The 16,672-nt window shown below is 40.0% G+C and overlaps 4 protein-coding genes across 5 annotated transcripts; 3 read left to right on the forward strand and 1 right to left on the reverse strand.

The window, feature by feature from the left end:
- Positions 1-1,356: 1,356 nt before the first annotated feature.
- LOC130177628 (gamma-crystallin M3-like) lies at positions 1,357-2,347 on the reverse strand. Its single transcript, XM_056389522.1, has 3 exons — positions 2,339-2,347; positions 1,926-2,165; positions 1,357-1,676 (listed from the first exon to the last, which is right to left on the reverse strand). Exons 1-3 carry the CDS (start codon positions 2,345-2,347, stop codon positions 1,401-1,403), a joined length of 525 nt encoding a protein of 174 aa, XP_056245497.1. The 3' UTR covers positions 1,357-1,400.
- Positions 2,348-5,458: 3,111 nt separating this feature from the next.
- On the forward strand, positions 5,459-6,970 carry LOC130177387 (gamma-crystallin M2-like). Of its 2 annotated transcripts, none has more exons than XM_056389092.1 (3): positions 5,459-5,467; positions 5,655-5,897; positions 6,437-6,970. In XM_056389092.1, the coding sequence occupies exons 1-3, from the start codon at positions 5,459-5,461 to the stop codon at positions 6,710-6,712; spliced, it is 528 nt and encodes a 175-aa protein (XP_056245067.1). In that variant the 3' UTR covers positions 6,713-6,970. The 2 variants fall into 2 exon arrangements, with proteins under 2 accessions (XP_056245067.1, XP_056245068.1); XM_056389093.1 differs by having other exon boundaries at positions 6,449-6,970.
- A 1,915-nt stretch (positions 6,971-8,885) lies between these two features.
- Positions 8,886-9,544, forward strand: LOC130177629 (gamma-crystallin 2-like). Its single transcript, XM_056389523.1, has 2 exons — positions 8,886-9,173; positions 9,272-9,544. Exons 1-2 carry the CDS (start codon positions 8,886-8,888, stop codon positions 9,542-9,544), a joined length of 561 nt encoding a protein of 186 aa, XP_056245498.1.
- A 1,945-nt stretch (positions 9,545-11,489) lies between these two features.
- On the forward strand, positions 11,490-13,293 carry LOC130177630 (gamma-crystallin B-like). The gene is made up of 3 exons (XM_056389524.1): positions 11,490-11,507; positions 11,613-11,864; positions 12,956-13,293. The coding sequence occupies exons 1-3, from the start codon at positions 11,490-11,492 to the stop codon at positions 13,226-13,228; spliced, it is 543 nt and encodes a 180-aa protein (XP_056245499.1). The 3' UTR covers positions 13,229-13,293.
- Positions 13,294-16,672: the final 3,379 nt, after the last annotated feature.

Below are 16,672 nucleotides of genomic sequence, written 5' to 3' on the forward strand. Positions count from 1 at the left end.
CATAGGAAGCGGTATCCTGATGTTTAGCCCCTTATGTGTGTCAGACTTGTTTACTAATCCATAACTGATAATGTCCTGATGGCATCATTAACAGTTATTTTCTCACACTTCACTAAACTCCAGGCCACAGGAAACTTTATACGAGGCCGAGTTGTACCTTCCCCTGATGAGTTAACTGATCGTTATGTTGGTAAAATTGGTGGGTTGGTTTTGTCCAGGAAAAGCTTTAAATCTAAGGATGATGCGTGCACAGTTGAATCCAGTAGTTTACATTAAGAAATTATAATGTCACCAAAACAGATTAGTTGGCAGTCTCCTCACACTTCATCATCATCATCCAAATGACAAATTGAGATTCAGTGGAAACATAGATGTGATTGAACTAAACTCCTCTAGAGTCAATCAAAGAACAATGACCAAGTTTAATTCCTTTGATTCAAAGTATTTAAACTTTTTCAGTTATTTATTGATTTACTCCCCTTTGTCAAAATGACAAGAACTGTTTGGAAAGAGTTGTTTACCCCAACTCTGAAATTACTGTCAACACACAAAAGCACAGTTTAATACTGAGGAAATCCTCATAAATCCTCATGAAGGCAGATAAGTTTATCATCAGCCCCCAAACACGACGTCCTCTGTGAAGACTTTAAGCTGCTGCCATCACGACTGATCAGTTTCACGTGAAACACATTTATTCTAGAAGCCAACAGACTTGTGAAGACTTGACAAGAAACAGACGGTTCACCTTATTCATAGACTGATAAATGCACTTGCACTTTTAACTGCCTTTTACTATAATATGTACCTTTGTGGTGTCGGACATTGTTGGACGGCCGTGGACTCGCCACTGTTAAAAATCCAGTTCTTTCCATGTGTATTTTTTAGATTGTTTTAATGTGTGTAAATAAAATGTCAAAATCGTCTCTATTTGTAAATGTATGTTTTAAATTTGCAACAGAGTTTAATGGTGTATTTACATCCAGCTGCATGGGATAAAACAGACTACAGCGTGATTTTAATATGATTTGACCTCTTATAAAGTGTATGGTTGGCTGATAAATGTACTGTATGTATGATCATTGCAGAGTAAGAATATTTTCATCAAGAGAAACAATGACAGCCTGTACAGAGAACTAAAGGGTTCTGCTCATAATTCAGTACAAATACCTTTTAGTTTTTATATATCTGTAGCTCACTGGCATAGAAGTTGTAATACTGCCACACAGCACTGGATGAATGTGATGTACTAGATCTCTTTAAAGACCAACACTGCAGCTTTAACCCTCACATTCACCAAAAAATGTTATTAAAAAAAAAAAAAGATATAAGACGACACGATGACAAGGTGGCGTTTGATTTGTGTTTCATTTTATTCTGCAGCACATTTTTCACACTCTGCTTCAACAGGAATCCATTATACGCCTGGCGGAGCTGAGCCTCATGCCGCTGTATCCCACATCTCTCATGCTCCTGTACTCCCCGGGACTCAGGTACACCATCCGGCCTCTGTAGTGGGGCTGCTCGTACATCAGCCAGTGGCCGTCCATCACGTTGCAGGACTGGCAGTCGGACATGCGGTAGCGGTCCTGGATGTTGTCGCAGTCGTCCATCAGCTCATGACTCTGGCCCTGGAAGTTCTCCCTCTCGTGGATCCTCATCCTGTAGGAGCCTCTGTGCTGTTGATGAAAGCACAGACAGATGAGCGCGGCACTAAATATGTTGTTTATTACAGCAGTTTGTCAAAAACAGAGCTACAGTTGCATTTTGCCATGTTATTTTTTTATTTTTTTCTCATTAAATAATTACCCATTCAATTCCAATCCACATTTTGACAGCACAGCAGTCAAACAGTTTTTACTATCTTTAATTTAAAAATACCCAAATGTGGTTTCTCAGTTGTGATAATCTCAAAAATCTTTGTTTACCTGAGGAATTAAACGGCAGGAACGGATGGAGTCACCCATGCCGAATGAGTTGTAGTCAGAGTACTCGCCCCTCCTCAGGAAGTACTGGTTGCCCATGTAGTTGGGGCGGTCGTAGACCATGAAGCAGCCGCTCTCCACCCTGCAGGAAGTGCACCTGCTCAGGTAGGAGGTCATGTCCGAGCAGTCGCTCATGCACTCATAAGAGCGACCCTGGAAGTTCCTGTCCTCGTAAAAGATGATCTGTAGAAAAGCAAAACAAAAAATTATACAAACTAATTTGGAGAAGATGATTTTAAAATGTTTTTTTAAGCTTAGATTGTTTCTTCCTCTTCTATTTTATTTTTTTCCCACTTGTTTACATTGTATGTCAGTCGAGTTTCGAGGTGCTGGTTTTCTGTCTGTTCTCTACATACCTTGCCCATGTTTGATGATCTCTGTTTGTGGGAATCTGTCCAACAACCTGTGGCTGCCAGGCGGCTTTTATACTTTATACGCGCTCTAACAGGGTTTTGTTATTCAAATTATCTGGAAGCTGATGAATAAGCAGCTCTGCGATCGCTGTTAATTTCATTTGTGCCATCACGATCCAGAAAAAAGGGAGGGGAAATGGGTGGAAGACACAAGGCGGGAGAGGAGGGAGAAGAACGGAGCTGCAGTTTTTACATTTCTCAGACTGAGGGACAAGGACAGTCTGTGTCTGAGTTTGATCACAGTTAAACGTCTGATTTCACTTGTCGTCCTCTGTTCGACTGTGTCACTAGTTCAGACCATTGATGTCTTAAGAACAGGCATAACACAAATGGCAACAGGTCTATTTTATTAGTTACTCCACATTTTCAATGTTATATTTGCAACGAGACCAATGTGAGTAAAAACTAAGCTTAGCGCTTTACCGGTTTAAAGAAATATGAATATTTCAGAACAGCCTTTGTTGATTCCTGATCCCTATTATTATGAGCTACTATCCTAAAGCCAGTCATTTTTCATCGTAGTGGTATGTTTGTTTATTTTAATAGCACTAGGTCTGGAGCCACGGTGGTTGAATACATCAAGCTAACAAAGATTAGTGTTGCAGATGTCCTGGTCTGCCAAAAGTCTGAGGCTGCAACAATAAAGGATTTTAATTACCGATTGCTCTGCCAATGATTTTCTCTATTCATCGATTAGTTGTTTGGTCTTTAAAGTGTCAAAATAAAAGGTAACAACTGCCCATCAAAGTTTCCCACGGCCCAAGGTGGAGTCTTCGAATGTCTTTTTCTGTCTGATCAACTGTTCAAAACCCCCAAAAATATTCAGTTTGCAGTTCTATAAAACCGAAAAACCGAAAATCCTTACATTACAGGAATGGGAACCGGTACATTTTTGCCATCTTTGCTTTATAAATGACTCCAGCAATTGGTCGATTATCAAAATATTTGCAGATTAATTTTTTGTTGATCGACTAATCAATTAATCTAAGTGTGTAAATGTGATGTCCCGGTTTGATTCTAGACAAACACTCTGTAGGTCTACTGCCGGTTATCTAAAAGTTTGCACCAGTGTTATTATGACTTTTTCACAGCAGGTAACTTGACTTGTCATAGTGGTAAAATCACAGCTGTTACCAATAACAACAACACCTGGATCTGTTCTGTTCAAGTGTCCCAGTGAGCCATGGCAGTGTGGCAGTGATCCAACATGAACAACGCCAGGAAACCCTCAAACTGAAGCAGCTAAATGGAATTCAGCCGTCATGAAGTTTGTTATGACGCCTGTGTTTTCCTTTACTGTGACCTGACAAAATGTCCTCTGTGAAAAAGACCTTACTGGAAGTTATACTAAGGTCCTTCAGTGACGGTCTTTCATTTAGCTGTGTTGCGTCAGTATTAGCATCAGTATTAGCTACTCAGTGTCATTATTTCTGCCTGATGCTAATTACTGGTGGGATTATTTGATTCAAGAAAAACATAAGTGAAAAGCTTCATACTGAATGCATATATTGAAAACATGATCATGTGTAATACTGTCAAATTCTTTCCTGTTAAGATAATGAAGATGTTCCAAATCAAATTTAACTTAATCCAATCAGTTATATAAAGTTGTATCTACATGTTATAAGAAATGTTATGGATATTCTGTTATTAACTAAGAATATAACTGGTCATTTAGATTCAGATGAAGATGTTTACTCAGATCCCAACATTTCAAATACATTCGGTGATTCCCAAACCTGTGTGCAGTGTTTCTGAACAATGTAAGCTGAAGTAATACATTCTTGCTTTTTGAAGTGTGGTGAGTATTTTTGAGGCGACTTGTTGTGTTACATCTGTGTAATTAGACTCGAGTTTAATGAGATCCTAAAGCGATATTCTTTAAGGAAGTGTTGACAACGTTGGTGGTACGGTGCATCCTGGAGCTCCAGGGCTCTGACGTATAGAACATTAAAGTACAATTCAAATCAGGACTTCTCTGCGCCGCATGCATCCTTTTTTTTTCTCTAACTCCAGCTTTCTTCAACTTCTTATGAATGAGACTGCAGACTGTTGTACTTGTAAAAACACAGGTGTTTCTAATAACCTGAGTATGAGCGGCTAGTTCAGGTGGTAGAGCAGGTTGTCCACTGATCGCAGGGTTGGGGGTTCAATCCCCAGCTCCATCTGTTCTTGTGTCGAAGTGTCCTCGTGCAAAACACTGAATCCGAAATTGATTTCTGGATAGAAAAAAATCAGTGGATGTTCATATGCATCAGACCAGTTGGAAGGTCTGCGGTTTGATTCCTGGCTCCTCCAGTCGGCATGTCAAAGTGTCCTTGGACAAGATACTGAACCAAAAAATTGCCCTCAATGTATCATCAATGTGTGAGTGTGCATGTAATAGAAGAGTGCCGTATTCATAGAAAATATGTATGAATGTTTGAGTGAACGGGTGAATGTGGCTTGAAGTGTAACGCGCTTTAAGTGGTGGATAAGAAAAGCAAAAAGGACTTATTCCCAACATACTTTACAGGTTTTATAAGAAACTTGGATAAAGTAGCATGCTGCAGCATTGCTAGCAATAAGAAGACACATAAATATGAAATATTGACATTAAAGATCATAATGTTACATCACTGTTGCAAGGTTTACTGACGTCAACTATTGTCCAAGAGTTAAAGACTGCATTGGCCCTTGCTGCCCTAGAAATCATCATTGATGAAACAATGTATTTAAAAAAAAGCTAAATAAAGACAATTTGTCAAATAATTTCCTTTCCCACAGAAAGAATAACAAATAAATCATACTTTCATAGGGCAGAGCTTAGTGGAAACAATACACACAAACACATTAAGTATGGCTGTTGGCTTTTAGAAGTTTTACATCTCAGTTTTGGCACTTCTTTGATATGAGGCCATCACATATGGACAAAGGGACATCAAACTTGACCAAACCATTTTGCTGATATGCAAATCAACCTAATTTAGATGACAATAGCTTTCCCTCGTCTGCACATTCTGCATTTCAATATAAACCACAACACAGCTGCAGCTGCGTGGGAGGCAAGCAATATCATTAACAATGGGGAAGGTAAGGAGCTGATGATATCTTCTGAAGGTTTTCAGGTCTTTGAGGCAGTAATTGTAATGCATGTAAACTGTCTTCTGTTTACTCTGTGCTCATTTTAATTGCACAACCGTACAGTGTTGTCGTACCTATGTTTATTTTGGGGTGATAGTTTAGTTTACTTCTGTTTCCTCTGTTTCCGTCCATCCAGATTGAATTCTTCGAGGACAAGCACTTCCAAGGCCAAAGCTATGAGTGCAGCACCGACTGCACCGACCTGCGCTCTTATTTCAGCCGTTGCAACTCCATTAAGGTGGAGAGTGGCTGCTGGGTGCTGTATGAGCTCCCCAACTACACTGGCCACCAGTACATCCTGAGCCCTGGGGAGTACCCTGATCACCAACAGTGGATGGGATTCAATGATAGCATCAAGTCATGTCGCTGTATCAAAAATGTAAGCTCAATGACCAGTAGATGCTTTTTACAACATACCAACAGTCAACAAACCTTTGAAAGTCATCATTTACCACTGATTGTCTTATTATAGAATGCACTAGCGTCATTAAGCGAGGGGCAATTTACTTACTACACAGAGGTCCAGATAAGGTTAAAACGTAAAAACGAAGTGAAGTTGGGTAATAAATTACATGACATAGTGGATACAATGTAATTTTTAAACATTTATGGGTTAATTTTGTGCAGGAGAGTGCCCAGCTCTAGTGAAATACCGCAGAGTGCACCAACCAAGCAGTAATCAGTCAAAGGCCAACAGACAAAAAGGAGAGATAAAAGGCTCATGATTTGGCAGCAGGGTGCTTCATGCCCATGCCCATGCTCATCAATTATTGAAGGAAACTAGGAAAACAGCCAAGAAACCCATTTGTAGATGTGATCTCAAAGTAAATGAGGAATTAAAAATAAGGTCAAACGATTCAGATACTAAATACCAACGTAATTTCATCAACTTTAATTCTCTAATGTGACTATTTCTAGGTCTACGGAAAGTCTTGGAAGATCAGGTTCTACGACAAGCAGGATTTCGGAGGTCAAGCAGCAGAGTGTGTTGATGACTGCCCATCGATTTACGACACCTTCAAGCTCCGGGAGTTCCACTCCTGTGTGGTGATGGACGGTGCGTGGGTCCTCTACGAGCAGCCCAACTACCAAGGACACCAGTACTTCCTGGAACGTGGAGAGTACCCCAACTATACAGACTGGGGCGCCACCTCCCCTGCTGTGGGATCTTTCCGCATGATCAAAGAGTTCTAGAACAGCAGTCACCATGCAAGGTTCTGCAACCCCTAAAAATAAATTGTTTGAATGCTGGGGAAACCAATGTTCTAGAATTCTAAAGAAGAGTTCTTAGAATGCCTGCAAGGTTCCAAAGCCCTACGGCAACCAAAATTCCGCTAAGGTTCCGGAATCTTGAGGAAGTTCTAGAACCCTTCAAGAAGTTCAGGGTTCCGAAAGGTAACCAATGATTGAGAACCCATCAGTCTTCCACCTGCTTTTTTCCATTTGGACACTTGTCCTTCTCCCCAGAGCCCTGAGCACTGCACTCAAATGAATAAAAGTACTTCCAACTCATAACAAAGCTGTCTGTGTTCTCTCCTATAAAGTTACCTCACACCTCAGTAGCTTTCAGTCTCGTCTTCTTGTGTCCACCCGTACAGTTGTTCAACACAATGAACGTCTCAAGGCAGACTGACTGAATGTCAGATCATATTAAACATGGGCATGTACGGGGAGCCCTATCACAAAGTAAGAAACTATACAACAGAATCAGAAAAGAATTGTCAGAAAGAAGTGTCAGGTAACTGGTACTTCATTAACATTAAACATTTTGGCATGAACATATTACCAGTTAGTGAGCCACACTGATGCCTGCACAGATCCAATTTTGCGATGTATATAGACTTCAAAATGTCTTAATTCAAAAGGTATTATACATACACAACAGAAACGTGTACTGTGTCTCATAAGTGCACCAGACAAGCGACTCTGCTGCAAACACACAATGAAATAAAATGAGTTTAGAAATGTTCTGTTTATTGTTTATTTGCTTATTATACTCTATATAATTTGATATAGTATCAACACAACCTTTCAGCACAATTGATTGTTGTACTGTTTGTGACAACATTATCTTTAAATATTCACTTTAACTCTTATAAAATATAAAATATCCCTTTGCAAAGACCCTTTCATTGCACAGTGAATCACACTCCACACTGGTTTGTACTGTGTAAATGGCAACGGTGGTCTTTCTGATTTACAGTCAACATCAAAATAATATCAGCAACATTCAGACATGTTGTCTTGGTTGTCCAAATACTGCACTGGTGGGTTGCATGAATTCCAGTGCAAATATTTCATGATCACTATAAATTTCTTCTGGCAGGGTCAAAACTTGCTGAAATACTTCACAGACCTGGTCAGTTATATAGTATTTATTGTGTTTATGTGATTCAGTGTTTATTAAAACCATAAGCGGTGTATTTAGAGATCCCACTGCATATTAACTCCATGAAGTAAATAATGGGGACAGCAGAAAAAGAAGATTCACCCTGCACTGCTTACAGAGATAATGGTTGTGCAAAAGATGTTACAAAAGAGGGAATAATGTCAAGTTGTGACGCACAAAACAGCATCACATCTACACTGTTGTTTTGTATAATTAACCTCTGGGCTAGAAGATGTTTGAGTCTTTTTTTTAAAGGTTCAAGAAGTGAAGTATAACTGGATATAAATGACAAAACTGAATCTAATTAATGCGCAACCTGATTGTTTGTCTTTATATGAGTTTGAGTTAGCCATGTCATCAGTTTTCATCACTGCTGTTTAACATTATTGTTTTAATAAACTGTGAACTCCATGTTAAATTTTATGAATTGTGAGTTATTCTCTTTGTGCCCATTCAATGAATGCAGAAGTAATATTCTAAAGGACACGTGTGCACCGCTTATTGACATTATATTGTGCAGAAATGATATAGATAACACTATAAAATTTTATCTGAATAGCACTTTTCATACATAAAACGCAGCACAGTGTTTATGGCTTACATAAAAGCTTTACATAAAAGACATTTGCTGCAGCGGTTCAGATCAGTTTGGACTGAGCAGCGACTGAGGTTTCGATACTTGGCACCGCCAAACAACTATTGTTTGTGGAAAGGCAATTCAGTGAGTAAGAACAATGGGCAGACTCTAGATGAATTTGAATTGTAATAACTGTTACATGCACTGCTAACCATGGAATTGGCAGTATTGTTTCTGCCATGTATAAAGAGTACTGCGCTGCTCACTGGGTTTACCATTTTAAACTTCAGTCATGGAGAAGGTGAGAAGTTTAATGTGCTCTTATACTGTAGCTGCAGGAGCTAATTTTCTCTAAATCTGTTACAAGATGTCAGAAGTTTTGTCAATGAGAATTTGAATGGATGTTTATTGAAGTATATCATCTTGTGTGTACATATCTTTTCCAGATTGTGTTTTTCGAGGACCGGGACTTCCAGGGAAAGTCCTACGACTGCAAAGGGGACTCGCCCGACCTGCATGGCTACATCCGCAGATGCAACTCGGTCAAGGTAGAGGGTGGCTGGTGGGTTATGTATGAGCGCAACAACTTCACCGGCTACCAGTATGTCATCGGCCCAGGGGAGTACAATGACTACCGCCACTGGATGGGCTTCAACGACTGCGTCCGATCCTGCAGGATTGTCAAAAATGTAAGTCACCAAGCAGAAAATAAACACACCCTCAGAATCCAGTGTCACTTATACTGTACGTAAAACTGAACACGGCTCTTTGACTCTGTTGGTTTCAGGCTAAAGGGCCATACAAGCTGAAGCTTTTCGACCGGCCAAACTTTGACGGTCAGACTCTGGAGCTGACAGAAAACATGAAGTCGATCCTTGAGAAATGGCTCAGACAAGAAGTCCAGTCCTGCAAGGTCCTGGAGGGCTCCTGGGTTTTCTTTGAACATCCCAACTTCTGCGGACGCCAGTACCTGCTGGAGAAGGGCGAGTACCGCCACCACTCAGAGTGGGGAGCTCTCAAAGCAAACGTGGGCTCCATCAGAAGAATCATGGAGAAATGAACATCAACAAGTGTGATGTAATGTGATGCACTGCAATAAATTTCTTTGATGCTGATACTGGTTTGTGCCTGTGTGAAGTTTAATTCAAATTTTCTTTTCTCATAAAATTTAACAGAAATAAAGCTAAATAATAAAATCATTCAATTAATTATTTATTAGGGGGAATATGTGTCATAAAGTGTTTATTGTGTGATTGACATTTACAATCTATTGAACATATCACCTCAACTGATTTTCAAAACTGCTCATAATATAAAAAAAAAGAAACTTAAAGGAAAGATTAAATGAAAATATAACAATAATACAAACAAAATAAATAATGGACAAATAACACTGATTTACCTGTTTATTAGGAACAACTAAGCTAATACTAATGCAATCTAATACAACAGTCCTGCAATAAAACCTCCATCATGAAGGTTAAAATGTTCAGTTCTTATTGGCTGAGTTAAAGAGGTGTTGATTTAACAGTGCGATCATTCTGGAGGCTGAAGTTTGTGCCGCTGTTGAACTGTTCTGTATTATTCTGAGGGGGTTTTCTAATATTTGGTTTATCCTCACTGATATAAATATTACACTAATTACAGAGGCTTTGTGAGGTCATAGATATAGTGACAGGTAGAGACTGTTCTTACCATCAGTTTGTCACAGTGCTACAAACAAACAACCTCCACCCTGTGACGACATGTTCCCTCCTTTCCAGGAAACAGAGAAAATGCCTGTACGGTGCATTAAATATATTGTGGCCAGAAATAATGAAAGACTAAAGAGCATCTGTAGTCTTGAATCATATCATTTATTATGTATGTATGTATATACAGTATATGTTATGTTTCCTGATATAAGAATAATATCTCGCCTGCAGCACTTCAATACAATCGATTTAAACCGTATTTCAATCAGAACTGGAGCAAATCTTCAATCGGTAAAGCGTTTCTTCCACAACCAGAACCAGAGCAATGGTGGGACATATAAATAATTTGAGCATAGAGCTGCAACTTATCGTTATTTTCATCACAAATAAATCTATTCTCTATTGATTGATGAATCATTTGGCCTTTAAAATAAATAATTTCCTGGCGCTGAAAGTGACACCTTCAAATTGCTTCTTTTGCCTCTTTATTTTGACTCATTCCTTTTCCTGTAACCTAAGACAAGAAAAAGCATCGACATTTGAGAAGCTGCAACCATCAAATGTTCTGCATTTTTGTTTGGAATAAAATACATTAACGATTATCCTATTATCAAAATAGTTGCTCAACATGGTATCAATTACCAAACTGATTGATGGATTAATCTGTGCAGATAAATAGGACAACTTCCAGTTATGTGTCGTGATGTGACAATACTGACATAGCGAGAGTTAAGTGTCCTCAACACTTGCACATTTTGACTGATGAATTTTGCTGTGATTTGTCTGTAAACACTTTCACCAGCTAATATTAATACAGAACAATGAGCCCTCCGTCCTCCAGGTGTCTCTGCGTCAGCTGACCGCGTACCGAGGTGTGGATGCAGGACGGAGGGTGGAGCGTGACTGAATCTGAATACACCTGTCCCCTCCTTTAACAGACGTTAAATTCCGCACCACCGTGTGCTATGTGGCCACAAGCCAACTTCACCGCGTCCGCCTCGGGTACCAGCTGCAGAGGAGACAATTTAATTGGATCAATAAATTGTTTCTGGAATCAGGCATTGATGGATCAAAAGGTCAGTTGTCGCAGGAGAGAGTAAACACTGAGCATGTTTAAAACAATTGCAGCATCAGCCATTGTGCAGATATAAATGCTGAGGCAATTAAAATAACAATGATGCCCCTGGCAGCGTATTTCAGTGTGCCCACATACACTGGTTATATAAATCTGGACCGGGCCTGTGGGCGATGTTGTGTATGTGAAAGGTGTGATAAACAAACAGTAATCAAACTTTGTTGTGAGGCCCAAACATGGACCGTGTGGGAAAGGTAGGCAGACAGGCAGATAATGCTTGAGACCGATGGTTCGTATGAAATGTTTTGACAGAAAAGGTCAAAGTACATGTTAAAAATGTCCACTGAAACACCCTTCACCTTCCACAGATCGTGTTTTACGAAGACAGAAACTTCCAAGGTCGCTATTATGAGTGCAACAGTGACTGTCCCGAGCTCAACACCCACTTCAGCCACTGCAACTCCATCCGGGTGGAGAGTGGGGCCTGGGTTCTGTTCGAGAGGCCCAACTACCTGGGCTACCAGTACATCCTGACCAGGGGGGAGTACCCTGACTACCAGCGCTGGATGGGCTACAACGACAGCATCAGGTCATGCAGGATCATAAGAAATGTGAGTTTGGCATCACTTTGTCATTCATATGAGGCACACACACACACACACACACACACACACACACACACACACACACACACACACACACACACACACACTTCATTAGTGCGTTTAGCCGTGATGTTTAAACCCTGTCTCCTAGGAATCACATTTAGATTCCACTAATTTGAGGGGAACATAATGAGGAAACTGTTCATTTCAGTATTTAGCAACATGTTGATCCTGAATGCATCGTGTGTTTTCCGACAACTTCCTCTTTCAAAACCATGTCGGCTTGGACTTGCCTAAACCACAGACAGGACTCAGGGTTGTTGTGTTGACTACTTGTGACTAAAGTGTTGTGTAATATATAGTTTATAGTTTATAGTTTAATTTATGTCAATCCTAAAGTCCTAATTCTGACTGGGGAAGGAATATATCCGTCTTCACAGTGCAGAAGTGCCTGGAAACCAATCAAACATGGATGCCTCATGTCTCAAATTTAAAGGATATAGTGTTACGCACTCTCACATGACCAACTGTCCTGAGCAGCGATTTGAGCGCTTCCCAACCATCTGTGCGCCACTACATGCAATTCAATTCATAAGCAGGAATTAGGAGAAGAAATAATTAAGTTATAAATATAGTTTCCAAGATACAAGGGAATTAAATGGAAATATATAAGAAAATGTAACATGAACATTAGCAAACATTAGCTTTCTCTTCAGATCTTCAGTGTTTCTCAGATTTTCATGGTGACCTCATAGTCGCCCCTTGAGGAGTAATGTAACTTAAATGAATCTTAAATTAATGTATTTGTTCTGGTACCAGGAAACAGAAAACAATCAGTTTAAGTAGATGTCTCTTCTTAGTTATTCTTATCTTTCTCTCTGAATTACACAAACCAGTCTCCAACAAGCACATCTCAGACACACAAGCTCCTGTAACCTTCACAAGACAATCTGAATCTTCTCTAATGTCAAAGGTTGCAATGCCTCTTACACACCAGATGGTTTAACAGTTATTCCACAACTTAACATTTATATTTTAGTAACTGATACGACATTTCTTGTGCAGAGATAAACCGAAGCCTTGCTCTTGTGTTGCAGACCTCCAGTGTGTTCAGGATCCGTGTCTACGAGCGTCCTGACTTCAGCGGTCAGATGCTGGAGTGCACTGAAGACGTGAACAACCTGCCCGAGCGCTGGCAACTGCGGGAGGTTCACTCAGCCCAGGTGCAGGAGGGCGCCTGGGTCTTCTACGAGCTCCCCAACTACCGCGGACGTCAGCACCTGCTGGAGAGAGGAGAGTACCGCCGCTTCAACGAGTGGGCGGCCATGAACCCCAACGTGGGGTCCTTCCGCCGCGTCCAAGACTTTTAGACCATCTCTCTCTGAGTTCACGTTTTACATGACTGTTCTTTGCACATTTAATAAAAAAGGATTGTGCTCAGTATGTTCATCCCTCCATGTTCTGTCTTTCTATCTCCCATGATCATCAGAGGTTGTATAAATTACAAAGAGACTACGAATTAAATACGTTTTCATTTCACTCTGGCTGCTTCTTGGCTTTTTGAAAACACAGTTGATTTAAAATAATGTAGAGATGAGAGAATAATGTCTGTGGCTGACTGAGATCTGTGGTTTTATGGAAAAAGGTGTAGGTTTTTTGACGACACTTGAAGCCATGATTTTGAGACGAGGCGTAGTCATTTTACTTTTGACAGAGAAGTCATCATCATGATGCCGTAGTGGGGCCAAATCTGGCCCTCCAGCCAAAACACTTGGCCCCTGACATGAGCCGAAACTTCACTTTCTTGTTTACTAAAGTGCAAAACAGAAAATACATCCTTGTATGAGTCATTTTTTGCCAAAGATATTATAACTATGGGGGAGCTCGGTTCCCCTCAACAAGACATGGGCTCCCCTGAAAACATGATTTGTGAAATTTTGGAGGTCTCAAAAATATTAACAGTGTTATTTTGTTTTCTGTTTTTTTGTATCTTCATCAACAGGCATCATGCGTAAAATTCGGCTATGCTAATGTATCACTAATGCATGATGGTGATTTATCACTATAATAAATAAAAAAACTACCTGCATGCTATTCTTGTCATCTCCATCAAAACATGGCGGCGCTGCACCGCAAATCAAACTTCACTCTGTGATGGGTAACTTCAACCCTTGCAGGCAGCCTGGCGTGCTTTGTGTCTGATTTAATGCTCATACATTTGTGTGTAGGCTGTTTTGCTATTTGACTTATCCGTGTGCACAAACTGTTCATGATTCAGTTTTATTTTGAAATTAATTTAAACTAATTAAACAAATCGACTGGAGTAATCATGGTCTACATGGTGACTTAGTAAAAAAAATTATCATATTGGTGCTACTAATAATTTGATGCAGTTTATATAAAAAAAAGAATATTCCATCTATCTTTACATTCAAAACATTAATGAAAATAACACAAGTGACATTTCCGTCCCTGCAGACTGTCTTCAGTCACAGTTTGATGTATTGATTCATTCACTGTGTTGAATGAAGTGTGTGAGATCTCAGTTTCTACAAGATACTGAACGCTGCATGAAACACTGGATGTGCAAGTTTTTCCCGAAATCTGACAAGACCATCGATCGATTAATCCGTAATATTACTGCTAGAAATATGGACACTGAGTATTTTCTTTACTGGACTATGAATAGAAAGATGGAGAGAGTTTTAATGCGTCTGCACGACAGTCAGAGCCAGAGGTTTATTGTTCTGGAGTTTTCCGTCCGTCCCGTTCTCCTGGACACGATATCTCAGCAACGCCTTGACGGAACTTCTTCAAATTTGGTTCAAACTTTCACTTGGACTCAAGGATGAATGTGTTTTTGATTTTGGGGGTCAAATTTCAATGATCAAGGTCACGGTGACCTCACAAGAAAACGTTTTGACCATTATTCAAGACGTCACACAGAAATTATGACGAAAGATTTTACACAAATGTCAACATGTCACGGACTCTGGTCATTCTTCAAGATCAAAGATCATGTGACATAATGGCCACACATTTATGCTGTATTTACATTTTGATATCTTATAATATAATGATATAAAATGCATTAAAACACACTCAGATACAAAATAAAGCAAAACGACTACTTTGTGTTTTTATACTTTGGCAAAGATTTCTTAATCTAATATATTAAATCCACTGTTGTTTTACAGAACTCTTTGTATTGAACTCCATCTAACGGCCGTTTATATCTCAGATAGACTGAGGACGGAGGCCTGTGGTGAGAGTATTCTGGGATTCTTGCATCTATTTAATGGCACAAACATCCACTATTAACATGCAAAAAGAGCAGAAGACCTCAATATGTCTTAAAGAAGCTTGCAACCACATTAAAAATGAAAAAAAAAATTGCATTGCATTTGATTACTGAGGAATTGATCTTTAGATGCATGCACACACTCTCTCAGGTGCTCCTGTACGTGTCCTGCTCTGGAGCATCTGAGCAGGCGATCCTACAGATGTGAGTACGGGGGGAGGAGGGGGGAGGAGGGGGGAGGGGGTAAACAGAGATCAGCTAAACCTGTGGACAAAGAGGTGCAGCCTGCTGATGACTCAGTGGGATTTGCCAGTAAGAGCCTGGAGCATGCCAGCTGCTGTTAGTGCTGACGCTCAGCTCACTGGAACAACACTGTGACCCCAAAAACACAAAGAGTCCCGCCAGAACGTTCTCCCAGCTGGGGTTATTCACCTCTAAAGCCTCTTTGTTTACAGCAACCCCATGACGCTTTTAGTGGGGTAACAGAGGTAACAGGAGGTAGAGAGAGAGAGAGAGAGAGAGGGAGAGGGAGGGGGGAGAGAGAGAGAGAGTTACACATCACATTGAGCCAATGTGCACCCTCTAGTGGAGGATGTGTGGAGGTGCAGGCCAGATATTTCTCCTCTACCTACAGTTCAGAGGGACCTGATATATCAGACAACACTGTAGGAGGAGGGACTTACAGCTGTGATGTCGTCCACATACTTTTGTCCAATTAGTGTGTTCACACTATGAAAAAAAAGTGAAAAAATTACAATCAAAGTACAGTTGAAAATGTCAGTATGCATATTAATTTGATGATTGTGCTGTTATTGACCTCTACTGTCCCACAGCTGTGAAGAGTAATTTGTCTGTGATACAGGTTTTACATCAATTCAATTAAAATGTTTTACATCTACGCCTCCAAAAACCTGGAGTCTATGAAAATGCAAATGTTGTTCATTTCAAAACTTGCTGGAAACAAGATGTCTCCTATTTCATAATGAACATATATATAAAAATATATATATAATTCTATTCAAAATTTATATAAATTAAGAGCAAGACTTTTCTTATTAGTTGTTTTCACCTGATCTCCTGTTGACCTGTTTGTACCCTGAAATCAGATTTACAGATTCATGCATTCCAGTCTACATCAAGTCAACAAAAACCTCCTTCAACATCACAGGAGCTTCAGTCCTGAAACATTTCTGCTTTTGGACGTCTTTCCTCGAGCCCCACGTTTCCTCCAGCTCAGTTATTTATAACTCGTGTGGATATGATTTGTCTCCGCAGCTGAGAGGAACTATGTTAATCCCCGGGAAAGAATGTAGTTTCTGGCTGCAAGAGTTACCTTGTATGGCAGCGATGGATGGAAGGGAGATGCACTTTACGTAGCGACAGGGAGGCGAGACAGAAACATACAGACAAGACAGACAGAAACAAAGTCAAACACATTAAACACAGTTTAAAAATAGCAGAGAGGGGGCATATTTTAAAAGTGATTAAAAACACTCGAGACAGCTAAACTCAA

Source organism: Seriola aureovittata, chromosome 11, assembly GCF_021018895.1.
Source record: "Seriola aureovittata isolate HTS-2021-v1 ecotype China chromosome 11, ASM2101889v1, whole genome shotgun sequence".
NCBI lineage: Eukaryota > Metazoa > Chordata > Actinopteri > Carangiformes > Carangidae > Seriola > Seriola aureovittata.

Coding starts and splice junctions, on each gene's coding strand:
- LOC130177628 (XM_056389522.1), bottom strand. Junction 1,677..1,925: donor CCTGCCGTTTAATTCCTCAG/GTAAACAAAGAT, acceptor TTTCATCAACAG/CACAGAGGCTCCTACAGGAT.
- LOC130177387 (XM_056389092.1), top strand. Junction 5,898..6,436: donor CATGTCGCTGTATCAAAAAT/GTAAGCTCAATG, acceptor GACTATTTCTAG/GTCTACGGAAAGTCTTGGAA.
- LOC130177629 (XM_056389523.1), top strand. CDS start 8,886: ATGTTTATTGAAGTATATCATCTTGTGTGTACATATCTTTTCCAGATT. Junction 9,174..9,271: donor CCTGCAGGATTGTCAAAAAT/GTAAGTCACCAA, acceptor TGTTGGTTTCAG/GCTAAAGGGCCATACAAGCT.
- LOC130177630 (XM_056389524.1), top strand. Junction 11,865..12,955: donor CATGCAGGATCATAAGAAAT/GTGAGTTTGGCA, acceptor CTTGTGTTGCAG/ACCTCCAGTGTGTTCAGGAT.